This window comes from Callospermophilus lateralis, chromosome 2 (genome assembly GCF_048772815.1).
Source record: "Callospermophilus lateralis isolate mCalLat2 chromosome 2, mCalLat2.hap1, whole genome shotgun sequence".
NCBI classification, from domain to species: domain Eukaryota; kingdom Metazoa; phylum Chordata; class Mammalia; order Rodentia; family Sciuridae; genus Callospermophilus; species Callospermophilus lateralis.
In genome coordinates this window covers 119198734-119222540 of record NC_135306.1, presented here as the reverse complement: position 1 = coordinate 119222540, position 23807 = coordinate 119198734, and the positions used below count along the sequence as shown (strand labels likewise).

The 23807-nt window shown below is 37.6% G+C and overlaps 1 protein-coding gene across 1 annotated transcript; it reads left to right on the top strand.

Moving 5' to 3' along the window:
- Positions 1 to 268: 268 nt before the first annotated feature.
- Positions 269 to 23743, top strand: Acat1 (acetyl-CoA acetyltransferase 1). The gene is made up of 12 exons (XM_076846447.1): positions 269 to 422; positions 9080 to 9127; positions 10527 to 10644; positions 10914 to 11009; positions 11222 to 11322; positions 16113 to 16256; positions 16655 to 16805; positions 17855 to 17950; positions 19934 to 20047; positions 21091 to 21155; positions 22870 to 23027; positions 23424 to 23743. Exons 1-12 carry the CDS (start codon positions 351 to 353, stop codon positions 23542 to 23544), a joined length of 1284 nt encoding a protein of 427 aa, XP_076702562.1. The 5' UTR covers positions 269 to 350; the 3' UTR covers positions 23545 to 23743.
- Positions 23744 to 23807: the final 64 nt, after the last annotated feature.

Sequence of the window (23807 nt, the reverse complement as noted above, 5' to 3'; positions counted from 1 at the left end):
ATGAGAAAGCCAGGCTCAGTGAATGGAAAGCTTCGATTACACATAAACCACTGGACTGAAGGTTGGAAGGAGATGAAAGCGGGAACCAGGAGCGTGTTGGGTGCCAGTGGGCTCAGCCGCCAGCGCCTGGAGCCAGACAGGTCACGAGTCAACCTTATCCAGGCTCAGGCTCAGGCCGTTCCCAGCTCCGGCCCCGCCCCGCCCTTGGCTGCCGGTCCCAGGCTGCTATTGGAGGTAACGAGGTCGGGGGCGGTGCCTGCTCCAGGGGGCGGGGTCTACGGGTCGCATAGACAGACGCTGGTCCGCGGTCCGACTTTGCCCTTGAAACCTTTCCTTGCTCTCCTCTGACCATGACTGTATTGGCGGCAGTTCTGCACGGCAGCGTCCGTAGGCGCAGCCCTCTGCTTCGGAGGCTGATGCAGGTGAGGTAGGCGCGTCCTTCGGGTAGTCCTAGGCCCCACCGTGCCCTGACCCAGGATTCAGGGAGCCAGTTCTCCGCCTCATAAGGTTCCTGCCTGTAAAGGTTCCTTCCGGCGGCTCCCGCGGGCGGGGTGCAGCCTGAAGAGTAAGATCGGAGGAAACTAGTCAAGGGGCGTGTTGCCCCCAAAGCCATAGAAGGGCACCGACAACGCGCTGCCTTGCCCAGGATCTCCGCGTGACTGCTGTGACTGTACTAACGTGTTAACCAGCGAGTGTGGATTTGTGCTGGCAGGAAGGCCCCGCGTTGGCTCCCACCGAGCCTGACGTGTAGACTGCAGAGAGATGAGCCTCTTTGCAGGAAAATATGTTTCCGAGATTTTCGTTAAAATCTTGTGTGAGCATTATGGTCCATAGAGAGGTTTTCTTTTCTTTTTCTCACAAAATATAAAATCATTGGTCTTACAATTACATTGGCATTGTGATATTAAAAAGATGTTCCAGCTGGGAGCGGTGGTGCACGCCCTTAATCCGGAGACTGAGGAAGGAGGATCGCGAGTGTTAAGCCAGCCTCAGCAAAAAGTGAGGCGCTAAGCAACTCATTGAGATCTTGTCTCTAAATAAAATAGAAAATAGGGCTTGGATGTGGCTCAGTGGTCCAGTGCCCCTGAGTTCAATCCCCGATACAAAAAAAAAAAAAAAAAAAATCCTACCCAGGAGCCCCTTAAACAATGACTACTCATATAATGCAGGAAATAAATTTTTATTTGATATGTTAAGAGTATACTAAGGGCATGCAGAGGGGTGGGTGTCTTCTCTGGCTGTTTTGTTTAGGGAACTCAGTAGCAGACCCGTGAAAGAACTTATTTTGCATATGTTCAAACAAGAGAGCCTGCACCCCAGAGTTGCTGCCTGGTAATGCCTAAGTAATAGGTAAAGAAGTTAAGAGGGTGGGCAGTGAAGGTTGTTTTCTGGTTTGTTTGGGGTAGTAAGCTTTGAAATCCACTTCCAAGTCAAGTGGGTACCATTGATATTTTTGTTTTTGTTATAACTGGAGGTCATGAAGAATTAGCATGTGGAGAAAACTAGTATCTATCTGGACAAAAGAGTATGTGCCTTGAACTAGAGTGCTGATAATAAGAGCTGAAAACGAGCAGCATTATGCAAGAGATTGTGAAAGAATAATGTAGGACTTGCTAATTATGGGGCGATGATAGGGAGCCAAGGGAAAAGGAAGAATCTAAAATTAATCCTAGGTGAAGCATGGCACCCACGTGTAGTCCCAGACACTCTGGAGACTGAGGCAGAAGGATTATTTGAGGCCAGGAGTTCCAGACCAATCTGTGCAACTTGTTGAAAACCTGTCTTTTTAAAAAAATAAGGAACAAGGTGTGGTGGTTAAGGCCTGAAATCCCAGTGACTTGGGAGGCTGAGGCAGGAGGATCACAAATTGAAAGCCAGCCTCAGCCACTTAACCAGGCCCTGTCTTAAAATAAAAAAGGCCTGGGGATGTGACTCAGTGGTTAACTGCCTCTGGATTCAATCCTTTATACCAAAAAAAAAAAAAAAAGAGAGAGAATTTAAAAAAAAAATGAAGCTAAGACAGTCTAGAGATGCATACCTGTGGTCCCAGCTATGCAGGAGGCCGAAGCAGAAGGATTGCTTGAGCCAGGTAGTTCCAGGCTGGCCTGGGCAACATATAGCCTGTATCTTTAAAAAAAAAAAAAGAAAGAAAGAAAAACCTAAAGGCTATAGAGCATAAGGAATGTGGTTTTCTTTCATTCTTTCTTTTTCTTTTGGTTCTGGGAATTGAACCCAGGTCCTTCCACGAGCTAAGGAGGTGTTTCACTGCTAAGCTACACCCCCTACCCTACATTCTTTTTTTTGTACTCTCATAATCATTTATATTGAATGTTTCTCAAATTAAGTAATCGTTTACTTAACTTTGGAAATATGTTATAATAGGATTTTCAATTTTCTGTGCCATTTTTTTGGAATGGAATTTGACCTCTCAACCATTACATTGGCTCTTTCATCTTTGCCTTCAAATAAACAGTTTCCCTTATGATCAGCAAATATTTATGGACTTTATTGAAGTTTGTTGTCTTTCTACTTCTAATCACTTTTCTCTCTGGTCAAGGAATAGTCTATCCATCACTTCCCATTTATTTTATATATGTTTCTCTTTAACCTTCTGCAGTTAAATTTCTGTACCACTCAACTGAAAAAGAGCAATGCTATTGTTTTTTTTTTCTGTGTGTGTTTTATATTTGCCTTCTTGATCTTTTACTATATATAACCTATTGGTCACCATCTTTTTCCTTTTTTTTTTTTTGATACGAGTGAACCCACAGGTGCTTAACTATTGAGCTACATTGCCAGCCCTTTTTATTTTTTTTATTTGGAGGCTAAGTTGCTTAGGGCCTCACTAGATTACCAAGGCTAGCCTTGAATTTGTGATCCTCCTGCCCCAGCCTCCCCAGGCACTGGGATTACAGGCATGTGCCAGTGTGTCTGGCCTTGGTCACCATCTTCTGAAACTCCTGTTCTGCACTTAGTTTTCTTCTCTCCTGTTCTGTTTTTTTTTTTTTTTTTTTTTTTTTGGTACTGGGGATTGAACCCAGGATCTCACACGTTAGGCAAGTGCTCTGCCACTAAGCTACATCCATAGCCCTTTTAATTTTATTATTACTATTATCATTATTTAATGTACAGTATCCACCCATGGCTTTGTGCATGCTAGACACGTGTTCTACAATGAGCTGCATGCTCAGCCTCTATTGTACATTAACCTACCTTTCCAGCCCTATTCTTCTGCTTTAAAAAAATTTTTTTCAGTTGCTGGACCTTTATTTTATTCATTTATTTATGTGCAGTGCTGAGAATTGAACCCAGTGCCTCACACATGAGGCAGGCACTCTACCACTGAGCCACAATTCCAGCTTCGTTTCCTCTTAGGTGTCACTCCTGCGCCTGTTTACTTCCACATTCATTTCTCTCCCCTCCCCTATTTTGTCTATATTTCTGTGGGTTGACCCTTGCAGGTCATTTCAAATACTCCAGTTTCTACCCACTACCTCTTGATTCCTTGGATTTGGGGCCTTCTCTGTATTTTTCTTCTCTTGGTCCTAATATAACAGGAGTACTAGTGCTTTCGTTTTGCTCATTTTTGTATTGCTCGTTTTCTGTTCTCAACTCTTTTAATCACCTGCGTATTTCATTCCCTGAGCTAAATTCTGTTTCACATAGAATTGTTTCTGTTTCCGTGGCTGCATTCATTGTTTTTGCTCCCTTCCTATTCCATTTTACTCTGTGCATTCCATAGCTTCAGTCCTTAAGCCTTTATTTTTATACAGGTGGAAGCAATAGTCAGAATGTTATAGTAATCAAGCAAGTGGTGATAGTTATGTGTTAATACACACAGACAGAAATGGAGACGTTCAAGAGAATTTGTTTCCCTTAATGACTGATCCTAACTCCAGGGACAGTTAAGGTCTAGATCATGCTGGGCCTTGTAGGATAAGGTTAAAAGTTTTGATATCATTTTAAGAGCAATAGAAAATCACCAAATGACTTTTTTTTTTCCCTTTAACATGACTGATCAGCAGGCTTTTCTTTATTCAGTATTTAGCAGAGTCAATTGGTAGAACCCTGATGTGACTCATTTTCAGGGCAGAAAATGGCTTATCATCAAAGGATTTTAAGCAGGGGAATGTTGTGATCTGATTTACATATTTAAAACTTGATAGACTAGTCAGGGGAAGCAGGAATAAGTAGAATGATGCTCACAGGAGCGAGAGACGGTGGCTCGGACTTGGGGCAGTAGAGGAAACTGAAGCAGAGTGGAAGAGTTTAGGTATGTTTGAACACAGAATTGACAGTATTTGTAATAGTGTGTCTGAGTTTTAGGAGTTGTGATAAAGGAAAAGATGAAGGATGATTCTGGCTTGAGTAACTGAGGTAGGGATTACTGGATTCCTAAGGGTAGAAAGTGAGAGATAACTTGGTATTAAATTGAAGGTATCAGATTGGCACCTGGATATGAGTCTGGTGGTCTATTAAAAGGACAGGACTAGAGATAGAAATTTGGAAGTCAGATGGGCACTCTTGCACACACCTGTAAGCTGAGGCAGAAAGATTGCAAGTTCAAAGCCATCCTGCACCACTTAGTGAGGCCCTAAGAAACTTAAGGGGACCCTATCTCAAAATGAAAGGGTCTGGAGATGTGGCTCAGTAGTTAAGCACCCCTGGTACCAAAAAGGAAAAAGAAGAAGAAGGAGGAGGAGGAGGAGGAGGAAGAAAAGAAATATGGAAGTCATCAGAACATAAGTGCTACCTAAAATAAGATGACTTGATATGATTATCTAAGAAGACAGAGCAGTTAGAAAACAAAAAGGGCTTGGAACAAAGTCCTTGGGGCACTGGAGCACTTAAGAGGACAGAAGGGGAAGGTGAGATGGTAAAGGCAGTGATAAAAATATAACTAATTAAGCCAGGTGTGGTGGTGCATGCCTGTTTCCAGCAACTTGGGAGGTCAAGGCGGGAGGATCACAAGTTAGGGAGGATCACAAGTTCGAGCTAGCCTCAGCAACTTAGTGAAGCCCTAAGCAATATGGCAAGACCCTCTCTCAAAATAAAAAGCAAAAAAAAAAAAAAAAAAGGGCTGGGGATGTGACTCAGAAGTAAAGTGTCACTAGGTTTAATGCCTGATACCAAAAAAACAAAACAAAAAATATATATGTGAGTGTATGTGTATGGCGATTATATATATATATCACCTCTTTACATTCTGAAAACAACTCGTGGAGAGTATTTGAGAAAACAAAGGTAAAATGAGCCCAAATAACTCACACAAAAGTACTCAGCTAGATGCCCAGGCTCTTAACTACTCTGCATTTTGTAAAGAAGAAAGCTCAGTCAGATGTTGCTGGGAGGTTGAAATAATCATAGTAAAATGTGTATTTTTATTTTTGATTTACTTTATAGGTATCTATTTTTTATTAATCAAAAATATGTATTTGTGCCAGTATATGTACCTAATTCCATAAAAAATTGTATTGATGGCTTTTCTTCTATTTGGTATGGTGAAGCACCCAGAATGGTGAGGAGAGCTTGTTTGTGTACACTAATTTCTGTATTTTACATATGTACACATTAATGGTTATATGTGTACTTACATGTTTCCTACAATTATCTTTGTGTTCACATGTAGGTAGATATTTATCCAGTAAGGTTGTTTTTGTGGGGAGGTTATGTTGTTCTCGGCCTAGCCTTGATGACCTTAGAGACATCTCTAAACTTTCTAAAGCTGCTGGTCCAAAGTCTGTGAAGTATTTGACTTTGCTATACTGACATTGTTGACCTTGGGCTGGGGATGTAGCTCAGCTCAGTGGTGGAGCACTTGCCCAACATATATGAGGCCCTGAGTTCAATCCCCCTTGCTGACTGGGTTGAACAGTAAACAGAGGTGTTGACAAATCTTTCTTGTAAAAGGGAGCTAAGAAATCAGGTGAAAGTTTACTGTAAATGTGGATCAAGGGATATTTGTTTTTACTTTGTTTTTAGTTGGAAGGAATTAGCCCATCTGCATGCTTTATGGAATCAAGGTAAAAGGAAAAATGGTGTAGAAAAGGAAAGGACACTGAAGCTGAAGCAGGAGGATCACAAGTTCAAGGCCAGTCTCTCAGCAATTTATTGAGGCCCTAAGCAACATGGTGAGACCCTGTCTCAAAAAATAAGAAATAAAAAAGGCAGGGGATGTTTCTTAGTGGTTAAGAGCCCCTGTGTTCAATCTGTGGTACAAACAAAGCAACCAACCAACCCCCAAACCAAAAAACAGACAAAAAAACCGAACCACCAACTTGAAAGAAAAGTGGCTTAATGAATAAGAAACAATATTCTACTTCACACCAGCAAAGGTTTTTTTTTTTGGGGGGGGGGTGTGGGGAGGTGGGGGGGTGGGGGGGGTGCTGTGCCTTGCACATGCTTAGAGTACACACTATCATTATCCCTCAGCCTAGAAAGGACATTTTTGAAGAGATATAATAGGCCAACTCTTAGATGTCAAAGATTATGAAATCAGGTGTGGCTGGTCTTGCCAGAACCTAAAGTAGAAGATATCTAACCAAAGAAACTTTTGTAGTGTGCCATGCTTTCCTGTTCTCTGATTATGAATGTTCAACTTGCACTGTGCTCTCCATATACTTTTACATGGCATTTGCCATTTGCAGTGCTCACTAGCTCCAGTCCCTTGTGACTAATCACTTTATGGATCCACCATCATCTAGCTAACCCAGTGTCTGAGGGTGCCAGTAAGGGGCTGTACAATTCATTGTTAGTCCTGTGAGCTCTGGCCAGAGATAGCTAAGGGAGTTGCCTTATAGAGTCTTAGTGTCCCCTGCTTCTGGATCGCTTTGAGAAAGGAGTATGGGTGGAGAGGCAATGAAATGACTGGCATATTTACTACATATAGGAACTTTTTATCAAAGTTAGATCACAGATAATAAACTAGTATCCCTTAGATAAGTAGGTTATATATAAGCAGTAGCCCAAATTATATGATATGTGAAGGGTAGGCTTGTTTTTGCACAACTGATACTGACAAGTACCTCTGTTGAGCGATGCTCTTAGGCCTTCCTACTTGAGCATAGACATGTCTGCTGCCTGGGGAGAGTAGTGCATACTATCACTTGAGTTAATGTGTAAAGCTCCGTAGAGTAAAACAAACCTTTCTAATCTCATGACAAACTTTATGAAGTACAAATTTAGGGTCTGGGAATGGAGCTCAGTGGTAGAGTACTTGCATGTGCAAGGCCCAAGCTTTGATCCCCAGCACTGCAAACAAACAACAAACAAATATTATATAGACTGAGATAACAGACATTTTATTTATTTCAGGATCTCAAACAAACAGTTTAATAACAGGAAGTAGCCTGTATTGTGTTAACATGAAATTTAAATACAATAAACCCCAGGATTTGAAGGTCACTGCCAGTACCAAAGAATCTTTCTCCCCTGAACCCTGGGGATAACTTGCTTATTATTATGTTATTCTGGTAGTTCTTACCAAATTCTGTCCAAGGAATATGTACAGGTAATGTTGATGTTTCTTCCCCAGAAGACTATAATGCTGCTTGAGTGTAAGGGCCATATTTTACAGATCTCAAAATCACCATAATGCCTTCATAAGGTAAGTGATCCCAAAATGTCTGTTAAGCAGGTGAAGGATCAAATAGTTCTGTGCAGGTCAGTCATCTATTGCTGACACACAAAGACCCTCTTTGTAATAAAGGATACATTGAATATTTGTAATGATGACATTTTAAGACAAAATTATTTCTTATAGCAAAGTTGTTTACATCAAGTTTCCAAATAAAAGTGGGGAAATTCTGTTCTCCCACTGCCTAGAACATGCTATGCTGTCTTTAAGATGCCATGTATGTGTACATATTCTCATCCAAACACTTTATGAAAACCAATTTGGGGAGGTACCCTGAGATATGTGGCTATTCCTGTTCATAATTCCTACTTGCCAAATCTACTTTGTCTGTTCTGTGTTTGAAAAAATTGAAAAAAATTAAAAGTTTTAATTTTACATCCAGTCAGGACAAAGCATGTTTAATGTGTGAAAAGTTAAATTCTGGGGTCACTTGAAAGTTTACATATTTGTTGATTTGCTTATTACTCTGTGAAATATTATTGCCCATTTTAACTGCCAACTATAAGATTATTCTAAAAATAAGCTGTCGTTTTTGAAGATTTGTTATGCTTCTGACTTCACATGGAAGAAAGTTTTATTATTTGTTCTTTGTCCTGTGCATAGTCCAATTTCAGTTAGTTAGGTCTCTGAACTCTGTCCTATATTTTCAGGAGTTTTCTTGTTGGAATTTGTTCCTAAGAACAACGTAGAAAGAATTTAGATCATACTTTTTTTTTTTTTGGTCATGGGATAGAACCCAGGACCTCACACATGCTAAGCATCTATTCTAGCCCTGGGATGCACCTAACCCTTTTTTACTTTTTCAATTAAAGAATTTATCTACTGGGTGAAGGGTTTTATGCCTATAATCCGAGCAGCTCATTTGGCTGAGGCAGGAGGATCGTGAGTTCAAAGCCAGCCTCAGCTACTTAGCGAGACCCTGCTTCTAAATAAAAAATTGAAAAAAGGGCTGGGGATGTGGCTCATTGAAAAAGAACCCCTGGTTCAATCCCTGTACAAAAACAATTATCTAGTAATATAGATCATGTTTATACGAGGTGTGTTTGTCTCATATAAATTGGAGGCATTTGTTGGAAGTAGATAGGGAAAGATAGCAAGTTTTACTTACAAAATATTTCTTTAAGCAATGAAAATATTTTCTTGTGGAATTCTAAAATTACATAATTTAAAACAGATTTGACTCAGGACTGCATTTCAGATTTGACTCAACTGTGTTTTTGAAAGATTGTACTTAAAAAAGACATAGAAGTTTTAAGGTGATAAACTCATCAGAAGTTAAAACATGTATTTCCAGTGAACAGCTAATCAGCATAGTAGCATTTATATGCAGAATGTAGAAAACTCTGAAATAAAATCATAATGAGGTAGAAAGAAATAACTCATATCATTGTGAATTATAAAATTATGTAGATTAATTTTATATAACAAATATTTATATTACAGGAAATAAGACACATGGAGCGAAATTATGTATCAAAACCAACTCTGAATGTAAGTATGAATTGTGCCTTAAAATTTCAAGAATTTAAAGGAAATATAGTCAATTAAAATGCATATATTTATAACTTGAGTATATTTGAAGGTCAACATAGGATTCTGCAGTAGTTAGAATAGCCAGCTATTCAAATATTAAACTCCTAGATTATGATAAAAAATTTCAGTCTGTAATTTTTGGTATTTTTCCATAATCTACTACAAAACAGATTTGCCCTTGAAAATGGGTAGTGGGCTTCCTTTATTCTCAAGGATACTCATAGAATTGTACTTGGCACAATGTAGGGGCCACATGCAAGTTTCATAAAAGAGAGGCTGGATCAGCTGGGGATTGGACAAGGGTGGAAAGTTCATCACCTAGTTAGCATTTTCTGAGGGGCTCTCTGTTTGATATGGTTCCTAATGTGACTTAGTATCTTTTTATCTAGGAGTGTAATAAGAGATTGAAGAAGACAAGTGTGAGGAGAGAGTTGTTACAGTGGGGTTTTATAGAATTTAAGAGAGCTTTTTTATATACTTTTTTCTTTTTTTTTTTTGTGGTGTTGGGGATTGAACCCAGCGCCTTGTGCATTTGAGGCAAGCACTTTTTCTTATTATTAAAAAATTATAGTTCAGTGGTGGGGCACTCTGCTGGCACATGTGGGGCACTGGGTTCAATCTTCAGCACTACATAAACGTAAGTAAAATAAAGGTATTATGTCCATCTACAAAAAATAAAAAAATTTTAAAAAATTACAGCTTGCCTTGTGTTGGCACATGCCTGTAATCCCAGCAACTTGGGAACCTGAGGCAGGAGCATTGCAATTTCCAGGCCAATCTAGGCAATTTAATAAGACCCTGTCTCAAAAAATAAAAAGGGCTGGTGATGTATCTCAATGGTTAAGTACCCCAGAGTTCAATCCCCCATACCATAATAAACAAACAAACAAATAAATAAATGACAATTTGGCTCTGTCCTAGTTAGGTGGTGTTGCCCCATCTAGACTACAGGTCTTGGTTCCTAGTCCAGAGTTTTCTTTAGTAAGGGTGCTTTTCGGCTAGGATTATTATTATAGTTAACACAGGTAAAGTGAAGATATCTTGAAGTTTTTACTGAGGAGTAGAATCTAAACTTAAGCTTCTGCCCTCAAACCTCCTGGAGAGAACTGGGAAGAATCTTTATGTGCATTTTAAAGTTTGTGTTAAGTTTTCTATTAGGTCTTAAATCATACAGTGTTAGCATCAAAGTATAGTTTTACAGCTGTTCAGATATTGAAGTTATCTTAATCTTTGGTGATTAATTGCTTATTCACAAAAATAGTCTGTTTCTTAGATCATACTTAAATTATTTAGCTTAATGAAAGGTGATTTAGGTAAAAGACCTCCAGTAGTTTTTTGCCATCTTCTGTCTTTCCAGGAAGTGGTTATAGTAAGTGCTACAAGAACACCCATCGGATCCTTCCTAGGCAGCCTTTCCTCACTGCCAGCCACTAAACTTGGTTCCATTGCAATTCAGGGAGCCATCGAAAAGGCAGGTCAGTAGTTGCTTTTCTTTTTGTGGTGTGGGGGAAGAATGATTCAGTGGAACACACATTTATTTTGCACTTACTACATACATAGCTGTAAGAAATGCAATAATGCCTACATTTCTGAATTCCCTTATACTGTGGAGTTAGGAATAAAAATAAAAACTGATAATAAAAAGAAACCATTCCCACTGTGTGATGTCATGAACCTTATTAAGTAATCACTAATTATTAAACTGAATAAAATATGAAGTGTATTTTTGGTGTTTTTTTAAAAGGGATTCCAAAAGAAGTAGTGAAAGAAGCATACATGGGTAACGTTCTACAAGGAGGTGAAGGACAAGCCCCTACGAGGCAAGCAGTATTGGGTGCAGGTATCAGTAATATATTTTTGCTTTTATACTTAAAATATTCAAAATGTCAAAATGGAGGTCACTTCATCTTAAGTGCATAATATTTATAGACATTTATGGTATGAGAAATTTTGCACATTGTATTAACATGGTCTATTACTTTTCATTCTATAATTGTATTTGAAAAGTGAGTATCTCTGTTTTTTCTTAAATATTACTTATTTTGGTTTTAGGTCTACCTGTATCTACTCCATGTACCACTGTAAACAAGGTCTGTGCCTCAGGAATGAAAGCCATCATGATGGCCTCTCAAAATCTTATGTGTGGACATCAGGTAAGAATCATCTTTTTTTTTATGGGAGTAGGTACTAGGGAATGAACTCAGGTACTCAACCACTGAGCCACATCCCCAGCACCATTTTTTGTTTTATTTAGAGACAGGGTCTCCCTGAGTTGCTTGGGCTTCACTAAGTAGCTGAGGCTGGCTTTGAACTCGCGATCCTTCTACCTCAGCCTCCCAAGCTACTGGGATTATAGGCATGCCACTGCACCTGGCAAGAATCGTCTTTTTTAATCTATCAATTAAAATAACATTGTTCTAAGAGACACTAAAAATCTAAACACATTTATGCTTTAGAAATAAAATTCCAGTTGTAGAGTATTGCCCAGTATGTACGAGGGCCTAGGTTTGATCCCTAATACCATAAAAACAAAACAAAAAGATTTTTATTATGAGTAAAGTTGATATGGTATCTCAAACACTCAGGAAGGAGTGTGTGGATTTGCAGCTCCACTGACATACAGGTCAAAATGATAGCTTAAGTGTTTGTTAAAACACAGTTTTCAGCCACGGCATCTTAGACTGGGAATGACTTTTTTTTTAATATTTATTTTTTTAGTTGTAGTTGGACCCAATACCTTCATTTTATTTATTTATTTTTATGTGGTGCTGAGGATCGAACCCAGGGCTGCATGCGTGTGAGGCGAGTACTCTACCGCTGAGCTACAACCCCAGCCCTGGGAATGACTCTTAAGGGGCTTAGAGATTCTAAATGATTTAACTTTTTTTTTGTAGTGCTAGGGATTGAACCCAAGGTATTGGGCATCCTATGCAAACTCTTGTGCAATTGATGTTTTTTTTTTTTTTTTTAATCAATTCTAGCCCTTATTCTGACAAATACAAAGATCAAGGGGCTGACTTGGGAACCAGTCATTGAGTCCAGGATTGTTGACTAACTTGTAGTTTCCTATAGTGCCTGAATTCACTGGTTAAATGTAGGCTTTCCATTTGCTTTGTTGAGATATTGTCTTTATCTCATTAAACAGGAGCTAGGCTGCTAAGCAAATAAATGCTATGATGTTAGGAGTCTAGATTTAGTCACACAGAATTTTTATCAGATTCAAGCCTTCAATTTTCAGATAACCAATGTGAGCCTGAGATCAACAAATACAAAGTTACAGGGCTGGAGAAAGAAAACTGGTATTCCTACCTAGCGTATTCTAGCCTACCAAGGTGTAACACAACCAGGGCAAACATCAGTTGTGAAATCTGAAAATTATTTTCTCACATATACAAGAACCATAATTGTGTGTGCCCTTTGTTGTGTTAAACATGTTTTGCTTTGTTTCCAATTAGAAAGCAAGCCAAAGAGAAGGGGGAAAAAGATGGAGTGATATCTGAACTATTGTACTAGATACTTCCTTATGAAAGATAGAGACACACAAAACAACCTCAGATGGCATAAATTGAAGAATAACTCTTCTTTTTTTCTCACCCCTGACCTCTGAGTATCATCAGTTTGTTTATTCTGCTGCTGGTCAGAATAGCTGTGGACAAGTTGCTTAACCTCTTTTTGGCCCACTTAATGTCTTAGAGATGTGTTAGCACATGCAATGTATGCTTTTTTTTTTTTTTAAATTGATTTTATTTTTAGTTACACATGAGAGTAGAATCCATTTTGATAAAATTATTCATGCATGGAATTTATCTTATTCTGATTAGGGACCCAGCTTTGTGGATGTTCATGATGGTGGAGACTCACTGTGGGGTATATTCATATGTATACTTAGAAAAGTTATGTCAGATTCTTTTCACTGTCTCCCCACCACCCTTATTGTGGATTAGCTTCCACATATCAGAGAAAACATACTTCGATTTTTTTTTTTCATACTTCGATTTTTTGAGGTGGCTTGTTTCACTTAGCATGATATAACAGAATTTCTTTATCCATTTATCCGTTGATGGGCATGCAGGTTGGTGCCATAGCTGTTATTGCAAATTGGGCAACTATAAACACTGATGTGGCTGTGTCACTTTGGTATGCTGATTTTAAATCCTTTAGACATATATTGAGGAGTAGGATAACTGGGTTAAATTCTATTCAACTGAATAACTATATTATGTTCTATGGCTCTTACTGAGTGGACATTTAGGTTGTCTCCAGTTCTTTACTGTTTGAAATAATGCCTTAGGATACAAATACATCTGTGAACTTTTGTTTTCTTTGTTATTGTGGTTAGAACCCAGGGCCTCATGCATTCTAGGCAAAGGCAAGCATACTACAACTAAGCTACATCCCCAATCTTTTAAAATTCTGAGGTCTTGTTAAGTTTCCCAGGCTGGCCTTGAACTTGTGATCCTCTAGCCTAAGCCTGGAATTCAGGTGTACACCACTGTGCCCAGATATATTTGTGTACTTACTTTTAACACCACTGATACAGTACAGGTTAGTGGTTATAAGTGCAAAATCTGGAGCTTGACTTAACTTTAAATCCTAGTTCCGTCCCTTATTAGCTGAGCATCTGTTCTGACAGCACTAGAGATGAGTGGTGACTAAAGATTTAAAAAATTTCTTCATGTGCAAATGTTAGAAAAATGCTGAGTCAGAGGATTTTAGTATTTTTATAATTTCGAGGCTGTACAAAAAAGTTAATCCAGTTATAATTTCTAAAAGTTGTGTGAGTCTGTTTGCCTACATCCTTGTCAAAATAATGGATGGAAAATGATCATGAAATTGTTTAGATGGTCCAAATCTGTTTCAAGTATAATCTTGATTTATTGTGGTTCTCTAGCAAATACTATTTGTATTATTCTGAAATACCCTGCCACATACTTAAAGGTACATTGTTGAAAAATCTAAACTATAAAATCCATTACCTGACATTATTACATCAACCTTTATTTTTAAATTTTTTTAGATGTTGATGGATCTTTATTATTTATATGCAGTGCTGAGAGTCGAACTCAGTGCCTCACACATGCTAGGCAAGCACTCTATTACTGAGCCTTTTAAAACAAAGTTTTGGGTTATATAATGTTGATGAAATCATGTTATAGTGTACTGTTTATAAGTATATAAATGTCCATGCATAATTTTATAGTGATAGCTACTGGAAGAACAAAGACTCTTAAAAAGCTAGACAGATTCCTTTTCATTCCAGCTGCCTCTCTCTGTTGGTTAATACCAAGTCTTAAGAGATACTGTGGTCAAATTCATCACAGCAGCCCGTAACAGATGATGAAAATGTGATAATCTTCTAACTTATTTTTGGTGCTTTTTCATTAATTTCATTTCTGGGAGTGAGCTATGGTAGGTCTTATACTTCAACCCATCAGCCATCACCATCACCTTGTCTTTTTTTTAAAATGTCTTTTGAGTTGTAGACAGTTTCAACCTTTATTTTATTTATGTATTCTTATGTGGTGCTCAGGATTGAACCCAGTGCCTCACACATGCTAGGCAAATGCTCTAACAACTGAGCTACAACCCCAGCCCTTGTCTAGGTCTTTTCTGTAACTGTAACCTAGGAAGAGGTGGTTGGCTCAGACCATAGAGAGGGAATGACAGCTGGTCCAGGGAGCGGAAGACTTAGGGCGACTCACCAATCAGACAGGTGGTGCTGGATGAATTCCATGCAAGTCTTCCATTGCTTCTTGGTCTTGGAATAGGAATAGTACTGCTTGGATAAATTGGGAAAAATACAGTAGAGAAACTGTTCCAGAAGGTATAGAGGGAAAATGTAAGTGGCCGGTTTTAAGGAAATGCATGCATTTTACATATTGCTGGATTGGTCAGCAAGTTGAGGTGTGTGCGTATGAGCATGGTATCTGTGGAAAGCTTTAATTAGTTCTGTGGACTTGATGTGTAGGTTCAGGCAGTGGACTGACAAGGGAGGGAGAAGATAAATTGGTACTAAGAGTTATTTAAAACGTGAAATGATCAGATATGAATTCAAGCCAGAATGACTCAGGTAAGAGTAGATGATGCCTTGGTGCACAGAAAGGCTGCATGTCAGAAGATCAAGTGGAAACTTATTACGGCTCTACCAGAAGAGTTGATTTGAATGAAGGAAGTAGAATTATTTCCATGAACTGAGGTGGTTTCTAATCTTTTAGAAGACATTAAATTTTTAGCAGAGTCAATGAAATGGTTAGAAGGTAAGAATTTCATAAGATGATCTGTAAATGAAAGATATTTTAGCATTTTTGTTTTTAAATTTTATATTTTTGTGGAACCAGTGATTAAACCCAAAAGTGCTTAACTACTGAACCACATCCCCAGCTCTTTTATATTTATTTTGAGTCAGGGTCTGGCTAAGTTGCTGAGGCTGGCTTTGAACTTGCAATCCTCTTGCCTCAGCCTCATGAGCCACTGAGATTACAAGTGTGCATCACTGCACCTGGAATGGAATTTTTATTAATGTCTGAGTCTAATCTTATATTTAAAACCATTTGTTTTTTATCAGGATCAGGTGATTTAGGGTATTCAAGACCAGGTGTGGTGGCACATACCTGTAATCCCAGAGAATTGAGAGGCTGAGGCGGCAGGACTGTAATTGAGGCCAGCCTCAGCAATTAGCAAGGCCCTAAGCAACTTAGTGAAATGCTGACCCAAAATAAAAAAGGCTGAGCATGTGGTTCCATGGTAAAGCACCTCTGGGTTCAATCCACAGTACCAAAAAAAAAAAAAAAAAAAAAAAAAAACCACAAAAAGGCACTCACTATGTAACAAATGGTTAATAAACCCATGTTAAATACTCATCTGTTGATGGATGTATAAAGAGTATATTTAACTCATAGACTTGTAACACTGTGAAGTGACATTGTTTTGTGTTGCTGAGCAGGATGTGATGGTGGCAGGTGGGATGGAGAGCATGTCCAATGTTCCATATGTAATGAACAGAGGAGCAACACCATACGGTGGGGTAAAGCTTGAAGATTTGATTGTAAAAGATGGGCTGACTGATGTCTACAATAAAATTCACATGGTAAATACTGCTTTTTAAATAAGGAATACCATTTAATATACAGTACCTAATTTTTCCTTATGTATTTAAAAAACTGAATTAAGAGATGGGTACTGTAAATACTGATTTTTTTTTAGCCATTTGTTTTAGGACAATATTTTTCTATACCCATTGTATCAACATGGCTCAGTTTTTATATTGCCTCACACTTGCATAGGGCATTTTCCTCCAAAAAAGCAACTTCTGGGTCAATATGAAGTATCTGAAGATAATGCATCTGTGAAAAGTTATCTAGTACAGAAGTATATTTTAAGAAACTAAATTTAACTGGTAATCACTGTTATCTAGTAGGTAAAGTTAACAGATATTTTCTAACTTACACAAACTTAATTAGTTTTTTAAAATTGCACATTTATCAGGGTAACTGTGCTGAGAATACTGCAAAGAAGCTGAATATTGCACGTGATGAACAGGATACTTATGCTATTAACTCTTATACCAGAAGTAAAGCTGCATGGGAAGCTGGAAAATTTGGAAATGAAGTTATTCCTGTCACAATTACAGTAAAAGGTAGAGGGATAATGCTCCGAAGTAGATTAATTTTTAAACTATTTTTTTCTTTTACATTTTGCTGGATTTATGTTTACATTTTAAATTAGTATTATCATCCTTTTAACTTAGGTATACCAATACTTCTGGTTCTGGTTAAAAGGAGGGGCTTCCACTTTAGATATAACATATGTCAACCCAATTTAATGTCAGATTTCAATCTAATGGTAAGATCCCCTAAGCATTGTTTGTGGTACTGGGGATCAAATCCAGGACCACATACATGCTAGACACTATCACTGAATTACAACCCCAGCACGAGACTATTTTTAATTTGAGAAATGTATTTACTAGAACTCTTTCTTGTGTGACAACATATTAGCTTGATGTTTAAAAGAAAGGAGGGGATTTATATTAGATGACTACTAGGTGTGGGGGTACTTCATAGAATTGAGAGATGAATGACAGCAACCAGTCTGCTCTGGGAGCTTCAGGGATTGCAACTAGACATTTGTACTAGAAAACAAAACAAAGAAAACCTCCAGACATTCAGTACTTTTAGGACATACTTCTTGCTTCTTATTTTGGCATGCTCTATTCTTTCAGGCTTTCTGAAGGTGCTGCCTCCATCTCTAGTATCACATCTGTAGGGCTCTCAAAGTAGAAAAAGACCCTTTCTCCAACTCCAGGAAAACAAACCCATGGTACAGACTCATTAACTTATTTTAGGTTACATATCTACTCCAGAAATGATTATTGTGTTCTGGTTAATACTAGAGTTTGTCCTCTGTTGGCCAGGAATCTACCCCTGGAATCAATAATCATAGAAGGGAGCTGAGAAGATAATGGGATGTGGATGTATAGAGAATTTAAATTGCATGAAGCTACTTAAACTTCTCTTTATGGCACTAATATAATAGAGGTTACAATGTTCTAGATGAGCATTTTCTCAGGCTGGTTTAAGACATGCAGGAATATAAAGGGAGGCTTGGAATACTAGGGACCTTATACAACAGTTTCTTGCTGAATGACTATTTGTTTTGAGTTTACTTAAAATATTTTTGTTTTAGGTAAACCAGATGTAGTTGTGAAAGAAGATGAAGAATATAAACGTGTGGATTTTAGTAAAGTTCCAAAGCTGAAGACAGTTTTCCAAAAAGAAAATGGTTAGTAAGAAATCAAACCTAAGAATAAATGGAATTAATATACTATATTTATTCTTTAAGGATTATTAAAGAGTAATTCTAGAAGACATCTAGATGTTAATTTTTTTTTTTGGGGAGGTGCTTGGTATGGAATCCAAGGCTTTGCATATGCTAGGCAACTGTTCTACCACTGAACTACATCCCCAGACTGAATGTTAACATTTTTTAGTTTATCAGACTAAAGTAATAAAACAGCATTAATTCAAAGTATATTTTAAATTGCTTGTTAATACCTTTAATATATAAATCTTAGAGAAGACATTGTGCAAATGACTATAGAATTATTTTTTATAGTTCATCTTGAAAGTTCTATGAACTGAAAGTCAGGTTTGCAAGTGTCTGTAAACTCCTTAAGGACTGAAATAATAATAGTATTGTTCATTAATATCATCAGTGCCTGGCATTTAGAGGTCCTTTGTAAGTAACTGTTGAATGTTGGTGCAAATGGGATCTCAGTGTTTTAAATACCATTTTTTCTTAGTGGTGCTAGTGATCAAACCCAAGGCTTCATGTAAGCCTTGGGTTACATGAGGATAAGCATTTTACTACTGAGCTATATCCCAGCCCATTTTATTTTTTCAGACAGGGTTTTCCTAAGTTGCTGAGGCTATCCTTGAACTTTCTGTCCTCTTGCCTCAACTTGCCTAATGGCTGGGATTACAAGTGTGTGCCACCACACCAAGTTCCCAAATTGTTTTAAAAGTTTTTAAGGAAAGATCAAGGGGCCAGGGTTGTGGCGCAGTGGTAGAGTGCTTGCCTGGCACATGTGAGGAGCTGAGCTCAATCCTCAGCAGCACATAGACATAATACCTTTATTATATTTATTTTTATCTACAATACACACATACACATGATCCATTCTGTTGCTTTAAAGTTGGAATGTATACAGTTGTGATAACGATCTGAAATTATTTTTTCCTCTTTCCTGATTGAATTTCTGAGTTCCAAGTACACTTTACCACTGAGTTACATTCCTAGTCCCCCCCCCCCCGCCTTTTTAAATAACGCCATTTTATTTATTTTTATGTGGTGCTGAGGATTGAACCTGCGGCCTTGCACTTGATAGGCGAGTGCTCTACCACTGAGCCACAACTGCAGCCCTCCCAGTCTTTTTTTTTTTCAATTTTTTAGTTGTAGTTGGTACAATATCTTTATTTATTTATTTAGTTTTATATGGTGCTGAGGATCAAACACAGTACCTCACACATGCAAGGCAAGTGCTCTACCACTGAGCTACAGTCCCAGCCCCCCCATCCCAGTTCTTTTTATTTTTCAATCTTGTGACAGGGTCTTGCTAAGTTGCTCAGGCTGGCCTTGAACTTGGTATCCTCTTGCTTCAGCCCCTAGTATTACAGGCATGTGCTGACATTTTTTTTTTTTTTTTTAAAGAGCTTTTTGACAGTAAAACCAAAACAAAAAAACCCAACATTTTTAGTTGTACATGGACACAAGTGCTCTACTACTGAGTTACAAACCCAGTCCTATTGACAGTTCACATATGAGTGCATGCCTAGTAATGCACAAGGCTCTGGGTTTGATCCCTAGTACAGACTAAAAAAAAAAAAAAGTGCAGTTCTGTGGTCTTTAGCGTTCATTGACTTTTTAAGTGATTCTAGAAGAAAAGAACTAATTTTGACACTGATTTGGAAAATATATAGCAATATCTGCTAAATTTTGGATAAAGGAAGATGCTAGGTAGAAAAATATGAACTGGTTCCTATCTTTGAAGGGTTGTTGACCAGCATTTACCTAAGTTGGCTTTAAGAAGGCACTCTTTTATACTTAGCTTTGTATATGTTTCCTGAGGGTAGGGTTAATCTCCAGCCATATTAGTCATCTCTTCAAACATTTAACAACCCAGAAATATTCCTGTATTGGTTAGATTGAATCAAATGAATTCAATGTGAAGGAATATTTTTACTTCATGCTCATGGTTGCTTTCAGGCACAGTAACAGCTGCCAATGCCAGCACACTGAATGACGGAGCAGCTGCTGTGGTTCTGATGACTGCAGATGCAGCCCAGAGGCTCAATGTGAAACCACTGGCAAGAATAGCAGGTAGATGGTCTAACCTTGTTTATTCCTAAAATTTCTCTTAAGTTCTTCATGAAATCAGGTTTCCCTGTTGGTGATACACAGTAGTTACTTATTTTTGTCTATAGTTATACTTTGTAATACAATTTAACTGATACATATTTCAGTTGAATATGAAACTCCTTTTAATAGTTTTGTTATAATTTGCTTTATATAAGAGTACACTTAAATAAAAACCCTTTCCTATCCTGTAAGATAAGGAGAAAACCAGGTACATGTTTTACCTGGAGTGGCAGCCAGGTAGAGTAAAAAACAATAGGGGATTAGAAGTCTAGAAATAAGAAATCTAGATGTTCTGGCACTTATTGTCTGTATGGCTATGGTTGAGTCCTCAAATCTCTCTAGGCCCATCTTTAAAATCTGCCTTGGCCCCAAGTGTTATCCTATCCCTCTACTGAGGAGGGAAAATTGGCCTTGCTGTCTTCATTAGGACTTGAAAAATGTTACTTCATTTACAAAATAATCTTGGAACTTCCTTAGTTTAGATCATGGTGTTTTTCTTTTGTGGTACTGGGATTGAACCTAGTATGTGCTCTGTCACCGAGCTACATTCCAACTGCTAGATTATGCTTCACCCAAACCCCTAGGTTTTCTTAACTTCAGTATTAATGATACTTTTCACTAAGTTGTGGGGACTATTCTTTGCATTCTTGTCTGTTTAGCAGCATCCTTGGCTGTTGGGATAACATCCTACCTGTTGTGATAACCAGTGCCAATGTCCCTAGAGGCAAATTACCCCTAACTTACTCTCCATAAAAATCAATGTCTTGGGGTGGGGTTGTGGCTCAGCAGTAGAGCCTTTGCTTAGCATGTGTGAGGCGCTAGGTTCGAAAGTATTGTGCACCCAACTATAATTAAAAAAAAAAAAATCAACATCTTACATGAATGGAATAACATTATAGTGCAGAACACTAGAAAAATATATTTACATATATTATGGGGGTTAGGTAAAAGGCTTTGGGTGATGTGACCAAGATTTTAACAATCTTCCCCCTCCCCATTAATAGCATTTGCTGACGCTGCTGTAGACCCTATTGATTTTCCAGTTGCACCTGCATATGCTGTACCTAAGGTGAGAAAAAAAAGTAAGGGTCTGTACTTCATTATGCCAGCTTCTGGCTTGCTCATACAAAGATCACAGTTTTTAGACTTTAAAATGTTAATCATTTGCAAGGCTGGGGTAGTGGCTCAGTGTTAGAGAGTGCTTGCCTAGCATGTGTGACACACTGGGTTCAATCCTCAGCACCATATAAAAATAAATAAATAAAATATTGTGTCCAACTACAACTAAAAATATTTTTTAAAAATTTTTATTTAAAAAGATGTTCATCATTTGCAAAAGCAGAGAGCGTGGTTTCAAATCTTTCCACTTCTGAAAACAATAAGGATAACAAAACAAAAAAGTCCAGAGTAACACACAATCTACATCTTCAGCAGAATACATAAAAACTACATAACTAAATAACTTGTAAGTATAATGCTGCATGCACATACCTGGTATAGTAACTACAAATGGGGAAGTTGTGGCAAAGAAAAGGGTATGCTAATAGTCCTGGAATTAGAATTCAAAGCAAACAGTCACTCCCAAAAGGAGGTGTCCTCATCCTGAAAGGAGACTACTGGTATCAGGACTGAAAGAATAAAACTAGATACAAAAAACATATTTCAAATTGTTACATGCTATCAAAGCAGAAATCACCAAGCCCCTGTGGAAAAGTTACTAAGGGGTCATAAGCAAACAACGAGTTCTGAGAACTATTAGGGATTCAGAGATCTCAGAAGCCTCCAACAAATATTCCCTTCCTAGAGGGACTCACCTTGAAAGTGCACTTCTGAGAACAGCACCCAGAAAAAAAAAAAAAAAAAAAAAAAAAGGAAGCACAGATGGGCATGGTGACATATACCTGTAACTCCAGTGGTCATGAGGCCAAGGCAGGAGGATCACAAATTTGAGGCCAGCCTCAGTAATTTAGCAAGACCCTGTCTCTAAATTAAAAAAAAAAAAAAAAAAAAAAATAAGGGCTGGAGATGTGGCCCAGTGGTAAGTGCCCCTGGGTTCAATCCGTGGTACCAAAAAAAACAAGGAAGTAGAAATTAGAAGGAGTAAGAATAGAAAAGGATCTGAAACAGTAGTAGGTAGGAGAATGATGAGTCTGACCAGAAGTGGCAGATCTTAGAAAGGAAAATTACAACTTCTGAAAGGGAATGCATCAGATTAAAAAGCATAATGATACATTTCTTAACAAGAGGATAATCACCAGCAGAAAAATGCCTTCCTACATGGCTGAAGGATGAACATAGCAGGACCATATGACGTAAGGCTTTACAAAACATAAATACCTAGGTCTCATATAACTCCACAACAAACTGCAGGGGATACAAAGAAAAATAAACATGACATAGTAATACAAAGTATTATGCTTACATGACAGACCAAGAATATATGATGAGTAAGATAGATTTTAAGAATATATAAACATTTTTTATTAATAAAAAATGAATAAACTTTTTTAAGCATTTGTGGGATGTTGAAGAAAATCAAATTTTCTCTGTCTCCCCAAAGTAGACATACGATAATGCAAAAAAGACTCTTTTAATTTTTTCATCTAAGTGCATGAAAATAAAAATTTCAAAAATAAAAGGATTCTTTCAAAATTAAAAATCTTCATACTTAAATAACTTACATCAAAGGAAAATAAGAACCAAAATTATAAAATCTCAAGAAAACAATGAAAATAAGTTTTCACTGCTAATTATTTGAACATCTTTCTCTTAAAAATTTTTAGGTTCTTAAAGATGCAGGACTGAAAAAAGAAGACATTACAATGTGGGAAGTAAATGAAGCCTTTAGTCTGGTTGTACTAGCAAACATTAAAATGCTGGAGATTGATCCCCAAAAAGTGAATATCAATGGAGGGGCTGTTTCTCTGGGACATCCTATTGGGTAAGTAAAATATTAAAACTATACCCAGGTTAATATCTGCTGTACAAACTTCAGCTACTTCATAATTCCTATTGCTGTTGGTTGAACAATTTTCCTCCCAATCCATCCTTCATAAGACAAACACCATTCCTGAGAGAGTATCCAACAGTGAAAACAGATCAGTAACAACAGATATGACACAACAGTATTTCATGCTAAAGAAGAAACTAAAGATGAATGTCTATATTCAGGCTTTTAGAGGAGATAACACCCTTTTTGTAACAAATCTCCTAAATTTAAGAAAAGTAATGAATTCAGCTATAAGTAGTAGCTAATAAGGTTTTTGAATAGAAACATTTTTTTGTTAGTCATAAACTCTGTTCTTCATTAAAGAACCAAATGATTTTTTAATCCTAGGATGTCTGGAGCCAGGATTGTTGTTCATTTGGCTCATGCCTTGAAGCAAGGAGAATATGGTCTTGCCAGTATTTGCAACGGAGGAGGAGGTGCTTCTGCCATGCTGATTCAGAAGTTGTAGACATCCTCTGCTGTTAAAGCAGACACCCTGTGTCACCGGAAAGCCTGCTGAAATTAGTGCAACTCTGTTGGGTCAGCTTATACTGAAAATAAGCTATTTCATTTTTTTATTCTTTTCTGTTTTATTTTTTTTCTAGGAAATACGAAACATAATCACATCCCGAAAAATTTTGAAATAATAAATCAATCTTTTTCTTTAATTGTGGTAATCTTAAAAAAAATTGTCACATTTCTATATTATTATCTCTAGTATCTGAAGTGTAT